The 24264-nt window shown below is 52.3% G+C and overlaps 1 protein-coding gene across 2 annotated transcripts in view; it reads left to right on the top strand.

Annotated features, from left to right (window-relative positions):
* The window catches only part of LOC135887754 (DLA class II histocompatibility antigen, DR-1 beta chain-like), a 62482-nt gene that overhangs the window by 2762 nt on the left and 35456 nt on the right, over positions 1 to 24264 (top strand). Inside the window, exons 4-6 of one of the 2 annotated variants that reach the window (XM_065415498.1) lie at positions 133 to 243; positions 813 to 836; positions 1203 to 1796. In XM_065415498.1, coding sequence (XP_065271570.1) covers positions 133 to 243; positions 813 to 836; positions 1203 to 1216 — 149 coding nt within the window. In that variant the 3' untranslated portion in view covers positions 1217 to 1796. Of the gene's footprint in view, positions 1 to 132; positions 244 to 812; positions 837 to 1202; positions 1797 to 24264 lie in introns of those variants that run through there. The other variant, XM_065415499.1, reaches the window with a different exon arrangement.

Below are 24264 nucleotides of genomic sequence, written 5' to 3'. Positions count from 1 at the left end.
CACTGGCGCGGACGGGAGCCCGGCCCGGAGGCCCCTGGCTCTGACCCGGCCGGCGCTGGTCACTGGCCCAGACGGGAGCCCAGCCCGGAGGCCCCTGGCTCTGACCCGGCCCGTTCCATGTCCCTGTTTCAGAGGCGCAGTCTGACTCCGCCAGGAGCAAGATGCTGACGGGGGTCGGGGGCTTCGTGCTGGGGCTGATCTTCCTGGCGCCCGGACTCCTCATCTACCTGAAGAATAAGAAAGGTGACTGGCTCCGGGCGGGGGTGGGGCACCAGGGGGTCTCTGGGGGGATGTGGGGCTGGGGGGGCTCAGGGGAATCGGCCTGGCTGGAGGCTCCCCCCTCCCACCCCCAGCAGGGGCTGCTCAGAGTCTGGCAGGGGCCTCCCGGCTTCTCCTCCTGGGGCCGGGGCCGGGACTGGGTCAGATCCTCCCCCCTCCTAGGGCAGGGACAGAGCAGGGGCCATGGGGAGATCTCAGTGCGGGGCCCTGGGGCCAGGCTGGGAGCTCCCACTCTCCCCTCCCCCGGCCGAGGCCCCGGGGTGGGACAGACCCCGACCCCTCGCAGTGCAGGGAGCTGCCCCTGCCCCGGGGCTCAGAGCGTTTCCATCCCCTCCGCCGCGGCAGGGATCCTGGGTCAAGGATTTACAGTAATAACGGGGCAGGGGGGTAACCCCAGGTCTGGGGGCCGGAGGGGGGCTGGGTTCCTAGTGAGAGGTGTTCCATGCTGTGGGGCAGGGGCTGGAGGAGCTCTGACCCCCAGGAACTGGCTCCCCCTGCCCAGGGCTCTGACCATGTTTCTCTTTGTTTTTCAGGGCGCCCCGTTCCCCAACCTGCAGGTAATTTCAATCCCCCTCCCCCGTTAAACTCGTCTCCCCCCACACTGACCACAGGCTGCCTGGGGTGCCCGGGGGTGGCTGCTTCTGCCCCTCAGCCCCTGACACCCGCCCGGCTCAGCACCTGGGCAGCTGGGCAATGGGGCGCTGGCCCCACGGAGGAGGAGTCTGCGGCTCCCTCGGTCCCCGTTCAGGCCGATCCCCGAGCTGCTCCCGGGAGCAGAGGGTCCTGGATCCTGCCGAGCATCGCCCAGCCCTGCGGCTGCCGGGCAGAGTCCCTGGGGCGCCCTGGGGCCTGGCAGAGAAAATCCCCCGTCCGTCCCGCTAGCCCCACGGCCAGGGGCTGATTTCTCTCCCCTCTCCCTGCAGGGCTCCTGCGTTAGATCCTAGGCGTCGGATCCCCCGGCCGGCAGGAGTTTCCGTCCGTCTGTCCCAGCACCTCGCCCAGCCCGGAGAATGCAGAACCTGGGGCCGGTCCCTTCCTGTCCCCGTCTGCTCCCCGCGCTCTGCTCGGCTCCAGCCCGCGCTGCCCCCGCCTGGGGACCCGTCCCTGCCCCTCAGTCCCCGCAGGGCCCTGGGGCGACCCTGTCACGTTGTCGAGTGGCTCAGGAGTGTGGGGACCAATCTCAGGGTACAGTTAGTACACGGGGCACCAGCTGAGTTCTGTACTGAGATTTCACCAAAGGATCGAGTGTGAACTCCGCAGGCCCTGTAACAACGTAACTGTGGAGCCACAGACAGTCCCCTTGGGCTCTCCGATCTGTCTGGCCACCCCAGCCAGCCTGCCCTTGTGATCGATCGATCGTCCCTTCCACCACTAATCACAGCAATATTCGGGTCGGTCCCTGTCCCACACGACCAGTCGCTTATCCCAAGGCAGTGGCACCTTTGATCTCCCTCCACAGACGACGCTTGTAGCCAAACCTGTAATAACCTCAGTAAAGATTTGTTACCTACGACCAAGCACTGGGAGTTCTTGACAAGGTTACAGCAGGTCACACACACGCACCAGGGAGTTACAGCCCTGGGGGCCCAAAGGTCACAGAAACTCCTGTCAGAAGCAAGCGCTGTGTGTGCCGTGGGGCTGGCCCGGGCACAGCCAGGGGATCTGGTGCCTATGCCTGGTCATTCCTGCCCCTTCCCATCCACGCAGCGTCCAGCGAGGGGTTTCTCCTGACGGGGGTTTTCATGCCCTTCCTGCCCACGTTCCAGCTGGTGGGACGAGCGCTCCTGCACCTCTCCTCTTCATGGGGGGGGGGGGGGGGGGCTTGGGCCCCTCAACAAAGTCTTGTGTCCTCTGAGGTCCCCGAGGGCCCCCCTGGGGTATGGGGCTTGTCCACATGCCCAGCGCTGCTGCAGCATGTCTGGTGAAGACGCTTCGTGCCGATGGGCGGGAGATCTCCCCTTGGCCTGATAACCCATCTCTGCGCGGCAGGGGAGTGGGGGGGGGGGGGGAGAGACGCTCTCTGCTGCCAGCGCTGGGCACACGAGTGCTCGTGTCCGTGTCACTCACGTCACGCAGGGAGGTGGTTTATTCACACAGGGGCATGCACCAGGGGGTCGAGTAGGGGCAGTCCCTCCCCCCCCCATCAGCGCAGGCACAGAACTGCCCCAGCCCCACGGGGGAGACGACAGGACCTCAAGCTCCAGGAGCCGGGAGTGGGATCCAGCTCCTCTGGCTGCCGGGGGGGCGGAGCCAACTCCTCCAGGCACGGGGAGGGGGGCACATGTTGTACAGACAAACTCGTACAGGATCGTTTTAGGGGTCAAGGCAAAGATGCCACATTTATTATGATAATTTGATTTATGACCAATAACTAATATCTAATATCTTAATCCTTATACACACACATTATACCTAATACCTTTACACACACACATTCACACACATTCACACACACACTCACACACACACACACACACACACACACACACACACACACACACATCCATCAGATGTTCTGCAGCTCCTGCATAGTTACCAGTCCTGCTTGAGTCTGTGGCTTGAGTTTGCAGCTTGGGGCGGCTAACTGGCCAGGAAAGCCGGGCACAAGGACGAGCTGGGTCTCTGTTGGGCATGCACCGATGCCCTTCCATGTTGGCAGCAGAATGTTACCCTTCTTCAAAGTTTTCCATCTCACCCATCCTTTTTGTAGGCTTTAGTTTGAATCCAGAGTCTATAGGTCTTGCTGTGTCACGCTGCCTCTGGGTTTGGTGATTGATCACCTGTCAATTGCAGACATGACTTTCAGCCTCCGACCGGGCTTTGATTTTCCTTCTATTGTACCTTTTCTTTTTAGGGTGGATTCTTCTTACTTTGTTAGGGCTCTTGTCTGCATCTTCAGCCTTTGGTGTTTGAACTCTATTTAATCAGGACAGGCTGGGGCTGGAGGTTGATTCCATAGAATCATAGAATATCAGGGTTGGAAGGGACCTCAGGAGATCATCTAGTCCAACCCCCTGCTCAAAGCAGGACCAATCCCCAGCCAGATTTTTACCCCAGTTCCCTAAATGGCCCCCTCAAGGATTGAACTCATAACCCTGGGTTTAGCAGGCCAATGCTCAAACCACTGAGCTATACCTCATTCAAACATTTAAACTAAACTAATAAGATTACAGCAGGGTTTGCAAAAATGAAGGTTGCAGCAAGCCCTTACAAAATGGAGTAAGCGTTTTAAAATGGGGTTTGAATTACAATATGGCAAATAGTGAACAGAAGTTACAATATAGACAAGTGTAGTGGATGGCAAACAGTGAACAGAAGTTACACTGTAGGCAAGTGTAATCAATGGTGAACAGAAGTTACAATACTGAAACAGTGCAAGTCTCAGTGATTTAAGCAGGAATTGGATTGAGAGTGAAACTTACAGAGGCAGCTGACTGAACAGCTATGGCTCTTAACAGGCATCTTAATTGTTATTTAGCCAGTTATTGGGGTAACCGGTTTTATGAATGAATATTGTTTCATTCATAAAACTTTACTTATGAAGTTGCATTAATAAAGTGAACAATTAAAAACAATTTCATTCATCAGTCCTACACACAGAAAGGGCCCCTCCAAAAGCGGCCACATTTGTATTCCTGTGAACGGCCCTGCGACACCCCAAGCGACGTCAATCACACTGACACACGCGCAGTGCAGACTGACCCTAGGGCCTCTGTCGCTGGGCCGGGTGGAGAGAACCGGGCCTCGGCACGATGGTGTTTCACACCCGGTGACGCGTCACCTGCCTGGGGTCACTGATTCAGAGCAAACCCCTCCCTGTCACCGGACAGCCTGGGACACGCTGGTCTAGGTGAGACTGAAGCAGCCAGCCATTGCCAGCATCTCACAGTCTGATCCCACTGGGATCCATCTAACCCCATTTTAACCGTGCGAACACACAGCTGGGCCCGGCTGGGCACAGGGCAGGTGCCGGATCTGATTGGGGGCAGGAGCCCACGGGGCGGCTCTGAGTGGGTGGTGATTTCAGGGGGAGGCTGCGGGTTTGTTCTCAGGCTGGACGGGCTCCCTGCCCAGGGGTGGGGAGAGCAGGGAGAGAGCATCGGGAGCCCTGGGGAGGGGGCCCCCCAAATCTCTTCCCCAGAGGAGAGGCATCTGGAGAGATGCTCCTGTCCCAAGCTCGGGCTGCAGGGACCAGCCCGACCCCCCCAGCCCCGGGGGCTCGGCAATGGGGCACAGGGCTGGGGAGCAGCTCAGGGGCAGCACACGGGGGGGGGGGCAGTTATTACCCAGCATTCCAACCCCCCCACCCCGTCCCCCAGGGAGTCACAGCCCCTCACCCCCGTGGCCCAGTGATTCTCTCCCCAGCCACCCCGGAGCCCCGTCCCCAGCAGAGTCCCAGACCTGTCTCCGGGGGGTTGGCTCTGAGCTCCAGTGTTTGCCGGCAGTTAACAAGGTGTGACGAGATGGGAATTTTCTGTGATGTTGTTATGAGGCCTGTGTGTGCCTCAGTTTCCCCATATGCTGCACTGTTACCCAGTGGGGTGGAGAAGGACTGTCTGCTCTCAGGGCAGGCTGGGAGCCACAGGTGTGGGTTTCACCCAGCTGCCTGGGCCGAAGACCCCATATCAGTGGAGCAGCTGAGAATGGCAGATCCAGTGGCCGGTACATTGATACACCGAGCACCCAGCTCCCCAGGGGTCAGTTGGACTCCCCCCCTCTCCACAGGGGCTGAGCAGTGACCCCCAGCTGGAGAGCAACGGGCTGGGAGGAGTGGAGGGGAGGAGCTGGCTGCTGGGAAGTGTCGGGGGGCTCCAACCTGGCGTCTGCCGGAGGAGGAGAGACAGATGGAGCCTGAGCCCAGGGGGTCCCTGCAGCCGGGCTGGGAACTGGGCTGGCCATGGGCTGGGCTGTGACCCTCCTGCCTCTGGGCTCCCCTCACGGCTCCCTGTATTGGGGTCAGCTGGCGAATAAACCCCCTGTTCTGAGAGCGCCGTGTGTGTCCCTGCAAATTCTGGGCTGGGGCACTGATCCCCGAAGCATGGCCAGGTCTCCCCCAGGGTCTGCAGAGACAGCGACTCTCGGGGGAAAGCATCACAGAGACACAGATAAAAACCGATAACCGGATGTAACCGCGCCCTGTGCAGCAGGAATCGCCCATCTCCCACATGGGGTGTCAGGTGGTGTCTTCCCCGCCCGCCAGCCAGAATTGGGGCCCCAGGACCAAAGCCCCGTCTGTCGCTGGATCCAAAGCAAGGCCCCAGCCTGTTAAACGCCGTCTCTCTATCCCCAGTTCATTTTGTGGCCCTCACCTCTCCTCTGGCCCAGCCCTGCCAGTCTGGGCGACCCGACCCGGGCGGGGGGATGTCTCTGAGCCGGTCACAGGCTCAGGCACTGCGGTGATCACCCCCCGCTGCTGTTAGTGCCTGGGGAGCTGGGTGACCCCCCCACACATACACACACAGGGCCAACGAGGGGGGGGGAAGCTGGTACAAATTACCGGGGCCTGGCAGTCTGGAAGGGGGCCCAGCTTCGCCCCCCCCATTCGGCCCTGTTTAGCTGGTCCGCCCTTGCTGGGGGGGCAGAAAAAAAATTTTCACCAGGGCCCGAACTTGCTCTCGGTGGCCCTCCCTGCCCACAGTGATCCATAAACCCTTCATGGACATAACCCAGCGTGGGCCCCACAGACGCCCGCCCGGGGCTGTGATATCACCTTCCTCATGAAGCAGTAATGGACCCAGTTTGCCCAGCTGGCATCCTAGGGGAATCCAGGGCCAGGTAGGCAGGCAGAGCTTCAGAGTCTCAATGCGTGGAGGAGACGATGGTGTAGAGAGGAGGGGTTCACGTTCATTAGGAACTGGGGAAACTTTTGGGATGGGGGGAGCCTATACAGGAGAGATGGGCTCCACCTAAACCAAAGTGGAACCAGACTGCTGGCACTAAACATTAAAAAGGTTGTAGAGCAGTTTTTAAACTAGGAGATGGGGGAAAGCCGACTGCTGCAGAGGAGCGTGTGGATCGGACACAGACTTCTCTTAGGGGAGAGTCTGATGATAGAGAATCTCCAGGTTATAGTCAGGAGCAGAGGACTGAAAAGTATAATGTAAGGGCCGGATCAGATGATAAACAGCCACATAAAAAAGAATCCGACACATCAGAAAAGGGCAGACAAATAAACAGTGACAAGTTTTTAAAGTGCTTGTACACAAATGCTAGAAGTCTAAATAATAAGATGGGTGAACTAGAGTGCCTTGTGATAAAGGAGGATATAGATATAATAGGCATCACAGAAACCTGGTGGACTGAGAGCAATCAATGGGACACAATCATTCCGGGGTACAAAATATATCGGAAGGACAGAACAGGCCATGCAGGGGGAGGAGTGGCACTATATGTGAAAGAAAATGTGCAATCAAATGAAGTAAAAATCTTAAGCAAATCCGCATGTTCCATAGAATCTCTGTGGATAGAAATTTCATGCTCTAATAGGAATATAACATTGGGGATCTATTACCGACCACCTGACCAGGACAGTAATAGTGATGATGAAATGCTAAGGGAAATTAGAGAGGCTATCAAAATTAAGAACCCAATAATAGTGGGGGATTTCAATTATCCCCATATTGACTGGGAACATTTCACTTCAGGACGAAATGCAGAGATAAAATTTCTCGATACTTTAAATGACTGCTTCTTGGAGCAGCTGGTACGGGAACCCACAAGGGGAGAGGCAACTCTCGATTTAGTCCTGAGTGGAGCGCAGGAGCTGGTCCAAGAGGTAACTATAACAAGACCGCTTGGAAATAGTGACCATAATACAATAGCATTCAACATCCCTGTGGTGGGAAGAACATCTCAACAGCCCAACACTGTGGTATTTAATTTCAAAAGGGGGAACTATGCAAAAATGAGGGGGTTAGTTAAACAGAAGTTAAAAGATACAGTGACTAAAGTGAAATCCCTGCAAGCTGCATGGGCGCTTTTTAAAGATACCATAATAGAGGCCCTACTTCAATGTATACCAATGTGATATATGCCATCATGTGCCAGCAATGCCCCTCTGCCATGTACATTGGCCAAACCGGACAGTCTCTACGCAAAAGAATTAATGGACACAAATCTGACATCAGGAATCATAATACTCAAAAACCAGTGGGAGAACACTTTAACCTGTCTGGCCATTCTTTGACAGACCTGCGGGTGGCTATCTTAAAACAGAAAAACTTCAAAAACAGACTCCAACGAGAGACTGCTGAGCTGGAATTGATATGCAAACTAGACACAATCAACTCAGGGCTAAATAGGGATTGGGAATGGCTGAGCCATTACAAACATTGAATCTATCTCCCCTTGTAAGTATTCTCACACTTGCTTCTTATCAAACTGTCTGTACTGGGCTATCTTGATTATCACTTCAAAAGTTTTTTTTCTCTTTTTTTTCTCTTACTTAATTGGCCTCTCAGACTTGGTAAGACAACTCCCACCTGTTCATGCTCTCTGTATGTGTGTATATATATCTCCTCAATATATGTTTCACTCTATATGCATCCGAAGAAGTGGGTTGTAGCCCACGAAAGCTTATGCTCTAATAAATTTGTTAGTCTCTAAGGTGCCACAAGTACTCCTGTTATTACTGCCAAATTAAGTGCAAGAATGTAATAAGAAAAGCCAAAGAGGAGTTTGAAGAACGGCTAGCCAAAAACTCCAAAGGTAATAACAAAATGTTTTTTAAGTACATCAGAAGCAGGAAGCCTGCTAAACAACCAGTGGGGCCCCTTGATGCTCGAGATATAAAAGGAGCGCTTAAAGACAATAAAGTCATTGCGGAGAAACTAAATGGATTTTTTGCTTCAGTCTTCACGGCTGAGGATGTTAGGGAGATTCCCAAACCTGAGCCGTCCTTTGTAGGTGACAAATCTGAGGAATTGTCACAGACTGAAGTGTCACGAGAGGAGGTTTTGGAATTAATTGATAAATGTAACATTAACAAGTCACCGGGACCAGATGGCATTCACCCAAGAGTTCTGAAAGAACTCAAATGTGAAGTTGCGGAACTATCAGGGCTGGCTCCAGGCACCAGCTTAACAAGCAGGTGTTTGGGGCGGGCAAGGAAGAGGGGCGGCACCTGCGGCAATTCGGGGGCGGCAGGTCCCTCACTCCCTCTAGGAGCGAAGGACCTGCTGCTGAACTGCCGCCACCGATCGTGGGGTTTTTTTTTGCTTGGGACGGCAGAAATGCTGGAGCCGGCCCTGGGAACTATTAACTAGGGTTTGTAACCTGTCCTTTAAATCGGCTTCGGTACCCAATGACTGGAAGTTAGCTAATGTAACACCAATATTTAAAAAGGGCTCTAGAGGTGATCCCGGCAATTACAGACCGGTAAGTCTAATGTCGGTACCGGGCAAATTAGTTGAAACAATAGTAAAGAATAAAATTGTCTGACACATAGAAAAACATAAACTGTTGAGCAATAGTCAACATGGTTTCTGTAAAGGGAAATCGTGTCTTACTAATCTATTAGAGTTCTTTGAAGGGGTCAACAAACATGTGGACAAGGGGGATCCAGTGGACATAGTGTACTTAGATTTCCAGAAAGCCTTTGACAAGGTCCCTCACCAAAGGCTCTTACGTAAATTAAGCTGTCATGGGATAAAAGGGAAGGTGCTTTCATGGATTGAGAACTGGTTAAAAGACAGGGAACAAAGGGTAGGAATTAATGGTAAATTCTCAGAATGGAGAGGGGTAACTAGTGGTGTTCTCCAAGGGTCAGTCCTCGGACTGATCCTATGCAACTTATTCATAAATGATCTGGAGAAAGGGGTAAACAGGGAGGTGGCAAAGTTTGCAGATGATACTAAACTGCTCAAGATAGTTAAGACCAAAGCAGACTGTGAAGAACTTCAAAAAGATCTCACAAAACTAAGTGATTGGGCAACAAAATGGCAAATGAAATTTAATGTAGGTAAATGTAAAGTAATGCACATTGGAAAAAATAACCCCAACTATACATACAATATGTTGGGGGCTAATTTAGCTACAACAAGTCAGGAAAAAGATCTTGGAGTCATTGTGGATAGTTCTCTGAAGATGTCCACGCAGTGTGCAGAGGCGGTCAAAAAAGCAAACAGGATGTTAGGAATCATTAAAAAGAGGATAGAGAATAAGACTGAGAATATATTATTGCCCCTATACAAGTCGATGGTACGCCCACATCTCGAATACTGCGTACAGATGTGGTCTCCTCATCTCAAAAAAGATATACTGGCACTAGAAAAGGTTCAGAGAAGGGCAACTAAAATGATTAGGGGTTTGGAACGGGTCCCATATGAGGAGAGATTAAAGAGGCTAGGACTCTTCAGCTTGGAAAAGAGGAGACTAAGGGGGGACATGATAGAGGTATATAAAATCATGAGTGATGTGGAGAAAGTGGATAAGGAAAAGTTATTTACTTATTCCCATAATACAAGAACTAGGGGTCACCAAATGAAATTAATAGGCAGCAGGTTTAAAACAAATAAAAGGAAGTTCTTCTTCACACAGCGCACAGTCAATTTGTGGAACTCCTTGCCTGAGGAGGTTGTGAAGGCTAGGACTATAACAGGGTTTAAAAGAGAACTGGATAAATTCATGGAGGTTAAGTCCATTAATGGCTATTAGCCAGGATGGGTAAGAATGGTGTCCCTAGCCTCTGTTTGTCAGAGGGTGGAGCTGGATGGCAGGAGAGAGATCACTTGATCATTGCCTGTTAGGTTCACTCCCTCTGGGGCACCTGGCATTGGCCACTGTCGGTAGACAGATACTGGGCTAGATGGACCTTTGGTCTGACCCAGTACGGCCTTTCTTATGTTCTTATGTTCTTATCCATGGCTCATGGCCTGGCCAGGCACCAGCTGGGAAAGCTGCATTCCCTGTTGCATGGACCATCCCCACACCATTTGCTGGGGCACCAGGCTCCATTAGTCCCCTGGCCTTAGACCCTCTCACTGGCTGGGGGCCGGCGAGGGGTCAGTACAGACAGAGCTGTAGTTTGCAGAGGGCCTGGCCCCAGGCCCGATGTTGTGTGTGTGTGTGTGTGTGTGTGTGTGTGTGTGTCCCTGTTCATGGCTTCACAGCAGCGCAGCCTGTCAGAGGCGGCTGTGAAACCCACAACCGGTTTGTCACATTCGCGGCTCCCCAGAGCTGGGTCTGTGCTCAGGGCTGCCCCTGTTCCCAGCCAGCCCCTGGCCCCGTTAGACCAGACGCCCTTGTCTGGCTGCCCCGGCTCACACAGGCCCGTGACGGGGCGGGCGGGTACCACAGCGAGGGACAATCTCTGGCAATCCCCTGCCAGCAGCTGACGGCCGGTACCTGCTCCCTTGGCTGGGATGGGCCCAGGTCTCAGTCGCCTCCACTATTGCAGGCTCTGGTTTCATGCAGCCCCTTCCCACTGCATGGCCGAGATCCCCTCCTCTGCCAGCCCCACCCTGCCCGGTTCCCCCTTCCCAGGCAGGGCTGGGGTCTGGATGCCGCCAGCCTCCGCCTGACACGGGTCACGGGCTCTGCCCAGGTCTGACTAACATACAAACACCCTCTAGCCACGCCAGGGACACTCCCCAGCCCGTCCCACACCGGAGCTACCGGCCGCTGGAAGGGAGCTGGGGCCCCCCGCAGTCCAAACGGCAGGACCAGGAGCTGGAAGAGCCCCAGTGGGGCGGGGGGGAAATGCCGACTGGAGCCGGGTATCTGAGGCCAAGGCCCCTGCCAATGCCCGTTAGTGAGGTCAGCCGTGATCAGGAACTCACCTGTCCTAGGCACGGGGCAGGTGTCAGACACGGGGATCGCACAGAGCTCTCTGCAACCCACCCAGGGTCTGATCGCCCCGAACTCCTCAGGTACCCGCACAGCGGGGGCTGCCCATGGACCGTCGGATCCCCCCTCACTCCGGCCCAGCAGCAATTTCCTCCGCCGGGCTCCGGGCTGCCTCCCGGTGACCCTGAGGGGTGGGCTCGTTACTGGGGCCTGGTGGCAGCCAGCGAGGGGCGTCCCCCCTCCCTGGAAAACACCTGCTGATAACCCTGCCGCCCGCGCTGATCCCTGCTTGCTGGGTGGGGTCAGTGACAAAGCCGGGCTGGGGAGTCTGGGGAGGGGCTGGCTGGTGGGTCTCGCCCACATGCTCAGGGTCTAACTGATAGACACATATTGGGTGGGGAAGGAATTTCCCCAGGTCAGATTAGTGGAGACCCTGGGGGTGGGGGGGCGGGGGTTCATCTTCCTCTGCAGCATGGGGCATGGGGCACGGGCAGGTTTAAACTAGTGTCATGTGACATCTTTAACCCATTATTTGAGGGTGTCAGTGACTCAGCCAGAGCTCGGGGTCTGTTACAGGAGCGGGTGGGTGAGGGGCTGTGGCCTGCGATGTGCAGGGGGTCAGACTAGATGATCACAGTGGTCCCTTCTGGCCTTAGATTCTATGAGCAGGAGGACAGGGAGCCAGGACTCCTGGGTTCTCTCCCAGCTCTGGGAGGGGAGTGGGGTCTAATGGATAGAGCATGGGCTGGGGGCCAGGACTCCTGGTCTAATCTCAGACACATCATCTGTGCTTTCTAACGCAGAGGCCTGAGGCCTGAGTGACCAAATGGCTCCAGGCTGGAGGGGAATTGGGGGGCTGGTTGGTATGGGGGTGTGTGGGTACAGGGCCTCTCCCCTCTAGGGGCGCCAGCTCCAGTCCATCCCCAGCGTGGGGAGACAGGCCGGGGGGGGAGGGGCAGTGAGCTATGGGGCCGTTCCCCATAGGGGGCGCTGGCTCTGATGCCGGGGCCTGTCTGTTGCAATGGCTGTTTGCGTCAGCAGGGACGAGGGGCCCCGCCAGCAGCCCGAGCTCTGCGTGCCCTGGGCTCTGCATTCTCCTTGCCCTGGGGACAGGTGACGCGGGGCCCTTCTCCCACCCCACTGGCCCCGCCACGGGGCTGCCTGGCCCGGGGGAACCGCCCAGCTAGGGCCGCTTCCCCTCCGAGCCCTGGAACCCGCCAGCTTCTCCCTTTCACTTCCCCCCAGGCTGGACTCTGCCCAGCGCGGGGCTGCAGGGGAGGAACCGAAACCCCGGGCGTCTGCAGCGTCGCTCGGCCCCCGCGCGGGGACCCAGTGCTGAGACGCTGGACCCAGGGTCGGCCTCACGGTGCTGGGGGCTTCCCCCATGGAGAGCTGGCCCCATCCAGCCCCGGTCTCAGTCGGGGTCTGTGCAGCGCCGGGCACAGTGGGTCCCTGATCTCTGCTGAGGGAGTGTGGGTGGTGCCGGGCACCGGGGCGAGGCTGAAGTCTTGGTCTGAGGGTGTACGTGCAGCACCCGGCACAACAGGGAGTCTGGGGCCTCTAGACCAGTGGCTCTCAAACTTTTGTACTGGTGACCCCTTTCACATCGCAAGCCTCTGAGTGCGACCCCCCCGCCCAATAAATTAAACACACTTTTTTATACAAAAAGAACAGGAGTACTTGTGGCACTTTTTTATATATTTAACCCCATTATAAATGCTGGAGGCAAGCAAGGTTTCGGGTGGAGGCTGACAGCTCGCGACCCCCATGTAATGACCTCGCGACCCCGAGGGGTCCCGACCCCCAGTTTGAGAACCCCTGCTCTAGACAGCACTGTATTAGAAATAATTAATAGAAGAACAAGGGGACAGTCCGTGAAATTGAATCGTGGCCAATGTAAAGGTGGCAAAAGGAAAGATGCACCTCTGGCCTGTGGAACTCACTGCCACAAGATCTCATTGGGGCCGGGAGCTCAGTGGGATTCACAGAAGAACTGGAGGTGTATATGGACCGTGAGGGTATCCAGTAAGGGTTAAGAAGGGATTGGGTTGGGAGAAAACACCAGCTGCGGTGGGACAGCAGCTGAATTCTAGCTATGGCAGGTTAAACTTCTCCCAGGGTAGGTTATCCCATCCCTGTGGGGTTCCTCCCCCCGGAGCAGCTTGGACTGGCCTCTGTCAGAGATGGGAGACCAGGTTAGAGGCCCCCTGGCCAGGCTGAGCCGCTCGGGGATTCCTGCCCCACACCCCTGCCTGACCCGACCCCAAACTCCCCAGGACCAAAGCTCGGTGTGTGGGCCCAGCGTCTGCATCCGGCACCTCCTGCTGCCCGGAGCCGGCTGTGCAGGGAAACCCTGGAGGGCACCAGTCACTGCTGGGGCTGGGACTCTGGACAGTACGAACCGGCTGCACTTGGCCCAGGGGTGGGTTTGGAGAGACTGGAGCAGGCAGCTGAAGAGGCAGACCTGGGGCTGGATCAGAGCCAGCGGCACCTAGATGGGAAAGGGCCCGTGTCCCATTCCCTGCCCCGTGAGCCAGCCAGTCTCTGCCGAGGGGCTGCACAGACCCCAGCTGGGATCCTGGCCGTGTTGTGCCGGGCTGTGACGAAGTGGGACTGTTCTTAATGTTTTCCTCAGTTTCCCCTATGCAGTTCTTAAGTGTCTAGGTGGTGGGATAAGGGTGTATGGTTGCTGCAGAGCAAAGGGCCAGTGTACATAAATGCCCGACACTCTGTCTCCTAGCAACTGATGGCCTGGGCCCCTCCTCTGCAAAGGTGCCAGCTGAAGGTGTTGAAGACAAAGAGATCAGGTGACTTCCTGGCCCCGGAAAGAGACAAAGCCAGAGAAGGAGGGGATGGACGGGGGTTGGAGTTTGGAGCTAGCTGGGGACTGGAAGGGAGGGCAGACGGGGGTCTGCCTCGCTGGGCCCCAGAATGGACCCGGCCGAGGGGTCCCGTTCGCTGGACCTACAAGCTCTGTTTTAGACCGTGTTCCTGTCGTCTAATAAACCTCTGTGTTACTGGCTGGCCGAGAGTCACGTCTGACTGCGAAGTTGGGGTGCAGGACCCTCTGGCTTCCCCAGGACCCCACCTGGGCGGACTCGCTGTCGGAAGTACACGGAGGGGCATATGCTGAATGCTCCCAGGAGAGACCCAAGAGGTGAAGCCGTGTGAGCTTCTTGCCCTGAAGGCAGTCTGCTCCGAGGGAGAGGAGGCTCCCCAAAGTCCTGACTGGCTTTGTGGGGAGCAGTTCCAGAGCATCGCCCGGGGACTCCGTGACAACTGGTGGCAGCGGTGGGATGTACGGCACCCCGTGAATGGTGCTTCTTGCAGTAAGTGACTGGGGAGCAGTAAAACAGAGGGGGGATAACGCGGACCAGGCGTGCTGAAGGCTCAGAGAGGGATGGTTTCGGGGGCGATTAACCTCTGGGAGTGTGTGACCAGCGAGAAGGACTGTTGGAGTAACGGGGTCCCCCTGAGCACTGCAGCGAGCAGTCTCAGGGGCGGAGGAGCTTGCCGCTCGACCCTGGGAGAGAGAAGGACTTTTGCAGTAACAGGGTTCCCCTGGGGATTGCAGCGAGCGGTCCCAGGGGCGGAGGAGTCTGAAGCTCGACCCTGGCAAAGAGGTGGTGACCACGAGAAGGGCTGGCACACTAGGGGTTCTTCCTGGCAGGGCCGTAGCAACAAAGAACGTGGCCCCCTCCGAACATATGTCCGGGCGGGGCCCCTTACAATGCAGAAACTGGAATGCGGTATTTATTTTATACAATATACAGGGTTCATATTATGTATACATAGGCCTACAGTGTACATGTATTCCGTATTTACGCAAAGCGCTTCTTTCGAGCCTTGTTCTCCGCAAATTGGTTAATCAATGTGTCATAGTCCAGAGATCTGGCAATCTTGTTTTCGATTGAGATAAGTGCAAGCGCAGAAAGCCTGTCATCTGTCATGGTTGAGCGCAGGATATTCTTGATCAGTTTCATTCTGCTGAAGCGCCTTTCAGCACCGGCGACAGTAACTGGTGTGGTCAGAAGAATTCTGATGCAAATGCAAAGATTCGGATATATCTCCTGAAGGCTGTTCTTGTATATGTACGTTAAAAAATTGTTTGCCGTGACAAGTCCTCTCTCTTTCTCAATGACATAAATAAAACGATTCAATTCCATTATGAGTTCGTTGGCATCAATGTCTCCCATTTTTCTTTCAAAATTTTTGCTGTGATTCTCCAGTTCATTTTCTCTGTGACACTGCTTCAGGCTGTTAGCGTTGTACAGAAATCCAAACAACTTATACCACTCCACGAGTTGGTCAAATCGCGACGAAACAGAAGATATGGCCTGATCAGTGAAAACAAGAAAGAACTGCGATTTGAATTTTTCTTCGGCAGAAAGACGACTCGAATCATCAGCACATTCGTAATCAAACATTCTCTTCTTACTTCGCACCCTGGTTTCTGGAAACACCTGCTCAATACCCATATGCTCTGCTATTTCACGTGCATTTGTGACCACAGAGTTATATCCTGTATTTCGATAGTCTTCCGAAAACTTCTTTGTAGCACCGACTTCTGCCTGCAGTACGTCAATTGACATATCTGGTGACTGAATTAATTTGCTGGTTTTATTGACGTGAAATAGTATATCGTACCACGTGTACACAGTCAGAACAAAAGGCCACGTAGTAACATGGTCTAAAAGCGCACCGGCTTCTGTTGCTGTATTGCCATCTTTCTTTTCGAGCGCATATTCTCGCAAAGATGACAAAGCATTGCACAATTCTTCAAGGTGATAACGCAATGGCTTCACAGCATCAATTCTCAACTCCCAACAAGTGTCCGATAATCCTTTAACAGATATTGGCATATGTTCTTGAAGTATATCCCAACGTGAAGGTGAAGAAGAAAAGATAACGTATATTCTGTTAATCAGACCGAAAAAATCAACGGCATATTTTGATGACTTTGCCGCGTCTGAGATCACAAGATTCCAAGTGTGAGCTCCACATGGTACATACAAGGCACGGTCATTTATTTCTAGCATGCGGGCTTGAACTCCTTTATTCTTTCCTCTCATATTTGCGCCGTTATCATAAGCTTGGCCTCTCATGTCAGCAATGTCTATTCCTAAGTTGTTTGCCTTTTCAAGAAACGCTTCCAATAAGCCCTCGCCAGTTGTATCATGAACATGAAGAAAACCAACAAACGCTTCACGAATATTGACACCATCTTCACCGTTGCATTCAACAAAGCGTAACACCACAGACATCTGTTCTTCGTGTGACACGTCGGGAGTACAGTCCAAAATAACTGAATAATATTTTGCTTTTTTAAGCTGCGCTATGTTGGCCTCTTGAATGTTACTGGCAACAAGTTGAATCAGCTCGTTTTGGATCTGTGGACTGAGGTACTGAACATGTGTCTCTGCCTTCTTAATCCTCTGTAAAAGTTCGCTGAGGACAGTATCATACTTTGCAAGCAATTCAAACAGTCCCAAAAAGTTGCCATTCGAAGGATCGCCGAGCTTTTCATTACTTCCTCGAAATGCTAAGTTTCTTTCGGACAATTAAATAACGACATCAACCATGTGTTTGACAACATTTCTCCAGAAATCTCTTTCTTTCAGAAAAGCCTGCAATTCGAGTTGGTCAATAGATGTACGGTTTACTATGCCTGACCGAAGGTCAAACCATTTCACCAAACAGTCTTGATGACCTTTGCCTGTTTCATGCTGCTGAAGTCTTTTTGACAGTGCTTTCCAAGCAGATGTTCCACGACGTAGCGGTATGTCGCCAGTGCCAAATAATTTACAACAAAAACAAAAAATGGCATCTTTCTGAACTGAGTACATTAACCACGAACGTCTTATTTTCTCGCCATTTGCCATGGTTCGATATAAATGAGTACTTGTGAACCTCCGTCTTTCCTCGTTAAATGGAAATTCGTAACTTTCATTCTGCTGCGGTGGGCCACGTGCAACAATGTCACACACTTGCCTGTCCGATATTATAGACGGCCAATCTCCTGGATCATCAGTCAGTGGTTCAGATTCAGATACTTCTTTCCCGGCAGCAGCTGGAATATCTGTCACAGTTTGTTTGGTAGAACAACTGGCTTCACCTTCGACCTCACTTGAAGCACTTCTGGATACTTCTGGATACGATTCGTCGCTGCTAGCGCTGTCCGTTTCATGTGCCTGTACCTGTACGTTGGATTGCAGCGCAGAATACGTTGACAACTTTGGAATTTTCTCAAGTTCCTTCTCGGCATCTTTTGCTGCCTTTCGTTTACTAGCTCCGCTCTTATACGTTCTCTTAGACATCACAAAGCACGCTTCTGCGTTGGAAACGAATCGTTTCAAACGATAAAAAATTAAACAACTAAATTAATAACATTTATCCGCCGACCGCCATTATGAACGCAAATACACATTCTTTGAATGGGTCCAACTAAAATTTGAAACTGACCGACAGACAACTGATGTAGCCAATAGCATTATGATGTATCATAATGACTTCACGGTTTTGTCAGTAAAACCGACATGGATTGTGCAATAGCGTCAATAAATGTCACTTACCTAGTTATACCTTACATGTTTTTTGCCACTTTTAGGGGCCCCCTTCCTTGCGGGGCCCCCTCCGGTCGGAGGGTACGGCGGGCGCTCGCTACGCCTCTGCTTCCTGGAAACCGTGGGGGAGCTGAGAGCACACGGGCCTGTGAGTCCAAAGCAACTTGGGAACAGCGGAGTGATGGCCTGTCATAACTATAAAGGGAAGGGTGACAGCTCTCTGTGTACAGTACTAAAATCCCTCCTGTTTAGAGACTCCAAAATCCTTTTACCTGTAAAGGGTTAAGAAGCTCGGGTAACCTGGCTGACACCTGACCCAGAGGACCAATGAGGGGACAAGATACTTTCAAATCTTGGGGGGGGAAAGGCTTTTGTGTGTGTCCTTTGTTTAAGGGGTTGTTCGCTCTTGGGACTGAGAGGGACCAGACATCAATCCAGGTTCTCCCCATCTTTCTAAACAAGTCTCTCTTATTTCAAAATTGTAAGTAAAAGCCAGGCAAGGCGTCTTAGATTTACTTTGTTTTCTCAACTTGTAAATGTACCTTTTACCAGAGTGCTTATCTTGTTTGCTATACTTTGAACCTAAGACAGAGGGGATTCCTCTGAGCTCTTTAAGTTTGATTACCCTGTAAAGTTATTTTCCATACTGATTTTACAGAGATGATTTTTACCTTTTTCTTTAATTAAAAGCCTTCTTTTTAAGAACCTGATTGATTTCTCCTTGTTTTAAGATTCAAAGGGGGTTTGGATCTGTATTCACCAGGAGTTGGTGAAAGAAAGGAGGGGGGAAGGGTCAATTTCTCCTTGTTTAAGATCCAAGCAGTTTGGATCTGTATTCACCAGGGAATTGGTGAAAGGTTTCTCAAGGCTTCCCAGGGAGGGAATTCTTAAGATGGTGGCAGCGGACCAGAGCTAAGCTGGTAGATAAGCTTAGCAGTTTTCATGCAGGCCCCTACATTTGTACCCTAAAGTTCAAAGTAGGGATACAGCCTTGACATGGTGGCACAGCGGTGGGATCGTTTTAAACCCAAAAGCCAGTAAGATTTTTTTTTCCTTCTAGCTGCTTGGAAAGCAGAGCTGAAGGTAGATGCATATCTTATCTCTCCTTGCCTGAAGGCAGAGGTGTTAAGTTTTTTTTAACAAGGTCCTTTGTTAAGAGAACGGTTCAATCAGTGAGCAAACTTTGATCTAGTAAAGGTAATTTACAAGGTGAATTGTTTTTTTTTTCTTTTTACATCCTCAGGAGTAGCTAGTTAGAAACTCTCTGTTAACTCAGCAGCACTCAGCAGGAGCCTGAGCTAAGTACATCCCAGTTTCAGTCAACTGCAGAGGGGTGTGACCCAGCACAAGAAAACCAGGAAAATGACTACCAAAGAAGAAAAAGCTAAAGAGGAGGCCCACAAGAGAGCTATGGAGCTGAAAGAAAAAGAGATAGAGCTGAGAGACAGAGAAGAGAAAGCCAAAGAGGGGGCCCACAAGAGAGAGATGGAGCTGAGAGACAGAGAAGAGAAAGCCAAAGAGGAGGCCCACAAGAAAGAGATGGAGCTGGAAAAAGCCAAACAGGAGGCCCATAAAAGAGAGATGGAGCTGAGAGAAAGAGAAGAAAAAGCCAAACAGGAGGCCCATAAAAGAGAGATGGAGCTGAAAGAAAAAGAGATGGAACTGGAAGCAGCAAGGACTAGGCAGGGTGCATCAGACCATCCTAACAACTCCTCTCCAGGTACCACTTCCCATCCCAGGAAATTCCCCACCTACAAGGCAGGCGATGATACTGAGGCCTTCTTAGAAAATTTTGAAAGGGCCTGCCTTGGATACGACATCCCTCCAACCCAGTACATGGTAGAGCTGAGGCCGCAGCTCAGTGGACCCTTAGCAGAGGTGGCGGCTGAAATGCCTAAGGAACACATGAACAGTTATGAACTTTTTAAAAACAAGGCCAGAATCAGAATGGGGCTAACACCTGAGCATGCCCGTCGGCGGTTCAGAGCCCTAAGGTGGAAACCTGATGTGTCATTTACCCGACATGCCTACCACATTGGGAAAAATTGGGATGCCTGGATATCAGGAGCAAATGTTAAATCTACGGAAGAGTTGCCCTTCCTATTGCAAATGGAGCAGTTTTTAGAGGGTGTTCCTAAGGAAATAGAAAGGTACATCCTAGATGGGAAGCCCAAAACTGTAACCGAGGCGGGGGAGATTGGAGCCAAATGGGTGGAGGTGACAGAAAAGAAAAAAGCTAGTAGCAGTTGGAGCGAATATCAGAAGGGGCAAGCCGAAACAAAACCTTATCACCGGGGACAACCCAAGGCCCCACCCACATCCCAAGGTAAACCCCAGACGCCTTCTCACCCCACCACACCAGTCTCCATCAACCAACATCGCCCCGGTGATACCTTAGCAGGGCGATGTTTTAAATGTAATGAACTGGGGCATATAAAGGCTCACTGCCCCAAGAACCCCAACCGATTACAGTTCATTACACCCCAATCACACCAGAGAACCCCAGACCCAGATGCCTCTCTCATACCCTCGGAGCGAAGGGAAACCTTGAGAGTGGGCGGAAAGAAGGTTATCGCTTGGAGGGACACTGGGGCACAAGTGTCAACTATCCACCAATCCCTAGTGGACCCCAAACTCATCAACCCTGAGGCTACAGTGACAATTCAACCCTTCGTGTCACGGTCTGTAACCTTGCCTACAGCCAAGTTGCATGTCCAGTACAAGGGCTGGTCAGGAATGTGGACTTTTGCAGTCTATGACAATTATCCCATTCCCATGCTGCTGGGGGAAGACTTGGCCAACCACGTGAAGCTAGCCAAGAGGGTGGGAATAGTCACCCGCAGCCAGGCTAAGCAAGCTTTCACCCCCATCCCTGTTCCTGAGCCGTCCACCAGGGCCCCGTCTGTGTTACCGGAGACCCAAACACAGGTGGTGGAACCGGATCCCCTGCCAACGACTGCAACAGCCGTAGTGGATCCAATCCCAGAGACCCAGCCAAAGCCAGTCCCGGAACCGGAACTGGCAACGCACCCAGCACCAGAACCATTGCCAGCACTGAGTCCAGCGCTTGCAAGCCCGTCTACAACTCCAATGCCAGAGGGCACCAGCGAGTCTGAACTGGTGAAAGCAGCAGATAACCCTACCCAAGAGGCTCAGCCAGAGCCTGAAATACCACATAGTGCACCAGCGGACAGCGGTTCACAGTCAATGGAAACAGCCCCAGCACCTGCATCGCTTCCAGAGGGACCAAGCCTCAGTCCACAGTCCAAGGAGGAACTGATGTCTCCAGCATCAAGGGAACAGTTCCAGGCCGAGCAGGAAGCAGATGACAGCCTTCAAAAAGCTTGGGCGGCGGCACGGAGCACCCCACCGCCTCTCAGCTCTTCTAACCGATCCCGGTTTGTTGTAGAAAAAGGACTTTTATACAAGGAGACTCTTTCTGGTGGGCACCAGGAAGACTGGCATCCTCAAAGACAGTTGGTAGTTCCCACTAAGTATCGGGTAAAGCTCTTGAGCTTAGCCCATGATCATCCCAGTGGCCATTCTGGGGTGAACAGAACCAAAGACCGGTTGGGGAAGTCCTTCCACTGGGAGGGAATGGGCAAGGACGTTGCTAATTATGTCCGGTCTTGTGAGGTGTGCCAACGAGTGGGAAAGCCCCAAGATCAGGTTAAAGCCCCTCTCCAGCCACTACCCATAATTGAGGTCCCATTTCAGCGAGTAGCTGTGGATATTCTGGGTCCTTTCCCAAAGAAGACACCCAGAGGAAAGCAGTACGTACTGACTTTCATGGATTTTGCTACCCGATGGCCGGAAGCTGTACCCTTAAGCAACACCAAGGCTAAAAGTGTGTGCCAGGCATTAGCAGACATTTTTGCCAGGGTAGGGTGGCCCTCCGACATACTTACAGATTCGGGAACTAATTTCCTGGCAGGGAACATGAAAAACCTGTGGAAAGCTCATGGGGTGAATCACTTGGTTGCCACCCCTCATCACCATCAAACCAATGGTCTGGTGGAGAGGTTTAATGGAACTTTGGGGGCCATGATACGTAAATTCGTAAATGAACACTCCAATGATTGGGACCTAGTGTTGCAGCAGTTGCTTTTTGCCTACAGGGCTGTACCACATCCCAGTTTAGGGTTTTCACCATTTGAACTTGTGTATGGCCGCGAGGTTAAGGGGCCATTACAGTTGGTGAAGCAGCAATGGGAGGGGTTTACGCCTTCTCCAGGAACTAACATTCTAGACTTTGTAAGCAACCTACAAAACACCCTCCGACACTCTTTAGCCCTTGCTAAAGAAAACCTAAAGGATGCTCAGGAAGAGCAAAAGGCCTGGTATGATAAACATTCCAGAGAACGGTCCTTCAAAGTAGGAGACCAAGTCATGGTCTTAAAGGCGCTCCAGGCCCATAAAATGGAAGCGTCGTGGGAAGGACCATTCACGGTCCAGGAGCGCCTAGGAGCTGTTAACTATCTCATAGCCTCCCCCACCTCCAACATAAAGCCTAAGGTATACCATGTTAATTCTCTTAAGCCCTTTTATTCTAGAGAATTAAACGTTTGCCAGTTTACAGCCCAGGAAACTGATGACGCGGAGTGGCCTGCAGGTGTCTACTATGAAGGAAAAAGGAATGGTGGCGTGGAAGAGGTGAACCTCTCCACGACCCTGGGACGTCTGCAGCGACAGCAGATAAAGGAGCTGTGCACAAGCTTTGCACCGATTTTCTCAGCCACTCCAGGACGGACCGAACGGGCATACCACTCCATTGACACAGGTAATGCTCACCCAATTAGAACCCCACCCTACCGGGAGTCACCTCATGCCCAAGCGGCTATACAAAGGGAGATCCAGGACATGCTACAGATGGGTATAATCCGCCCCTCTACCAGTGCATGGGCATCTCCAGTGGTTCTAGTTCCCAAACCAGATGGGGAAATACACTTTTGCGTGGACTACCGTAAGCTAAATGCTGTAACTCGTCCTGACAACTATCCAATGCCACGCACAGATGAGCTATTGGAAAAATTGGGACATGCCCAATTCATCTCTACTTTAGACTTAACCAAAGGGTACTGGCAAGTACCACTAGATGAACCCGCTAAGGAAAGGTCAGCCTTCGTCACCCAGGCAGGGGTGTATGAATTCAATGTACTCCCTTTCGGGTTGCGAAATGCACCCGCCACCTTCCAAAGACTTGTAGATGGTCTCCTAGCAGGATTGGGAGAATCTGCAGTTGCCTACCTCGATGATGTGGCCATTTTTTCTGATTCATGGACAGAACACCTGGAGCACCTGAAAAAAGTCTTCGAGCGCATCCGGCAGGCAGGACTAACTGTTAAGGCTAAAAAGTGTCAAATAGGCCAAAACAGAGTGACGTACCTGGGGCACCAGGTGGGTCAAGGAACTATAAATCCCCTACAGGCCAAAGTGGATGCTATCCAAAAGTGGCCGGTTCCAAAGTCAAAGAAACAGGTCCAATCCTTCTTAGGCTTGGCCGGATATTATAGGCGATTTGTACCACACTACAGCCAAATCGCCGCCCCGCTGACAGACCTAACCAGAAAGAAACAGCCAAATGCAGTTCAGTGGACTGATAAGTGTCAAAAGGCCTTTAACCAGCTTAAGGCAACACTCATGTCTGACCCTGTGCTAAGGGCCCCAGACTTTGACGAACCGTTCCTAGTAACCACAGATGCGTCCGAGCGAGGCGTGGGAGCAGTTTTAATGCAGGAAGGACCGGATCAAGAATTCCATCCTGTCGTGTTTCTCAGCAAGAAACTGTCTAAGAGGGAAAGCCACTGGTCAATCAGCGAAAAGGAATGCTACGCCATTGTGTACGCGCTGGAAAAGCTACGCCCATATGTTTGGGGACGGCGGTTCCAACTACAAACAGACCATGCTGCGCTACAGTGGCTTCATACCGCCAAGGGAAATAACAAAAAACTTCTTCGGTGGAGTTTAGCTCTCCAAGATTTTGATTTTGAAATACAACACATTTCGGGAGCTTCTAACAAAGTGGCTGATGCACTCTCCCGGGAAAGTTTCCCAGAGTTAACTGGTTAACAATTGTTCTTGTAATAAAACATATTGTTAGTTTTTATATAATCAGTAGTATGTCTAAAGGTACATGTGTCTTATTAACTCTGTTTTCTCCTAGAGCTCCAGGAAAGAAATCACAGCCAGTGTGGAACCAAACGTCCAACACTATCTGTGATTTGGGGGGCGTGTCATAACTATAAAGGGAAGGGTGACAGCTCTCTGTGTACAGTACTAAAATCCCTCCTGTTCAGAGACTCCAAAATCCTTTTACCTGTAAAGGGTTAAGAAGCTCGGGTAACCTGGCTGACACCTGACCCAGAGGACCAATGAGGGGACAAGATACTTTCAAATCTTGGGGGGGGAAAGGCTTTTGTGTGTGTCCTTTGTTTAAGGGGTTGTTCGCTCTTGGGACTGAGAGGGACCAGACATCAATCCAGGTTCTCCCCATCTTTCTAAACAAGTCTCTCTTATTTCAAAATTGTAAGTAAAAGCCAGGCAAGGCGTCTTAGATTTACTTTGTTTTCTCAACTTGTAAATGTACCTTTTACCAGAGTGCTTATCTTGTTTGCTATACTTTGAACCTAAGACAGAG

Source organism: Emys orbicularis, chromosome 13 (genome assembly GCF_028017835.1).
Source record: "Emys orbicularis isolate rEmyOrb1 chromosome 13, rEmyOrb1.hap1, whole genome shotgun sequence".
Lineage (NCBI taxonomy): Eukaryota > Metazoa > Chordata > Testudines > Emydidae > Emys > Emys orbicularis.
The sequence above is the reverse complement of the archived record's forward strand: the minus strand, read 5'-3'. Positions and strand labels throughout refer to the sequence as shown.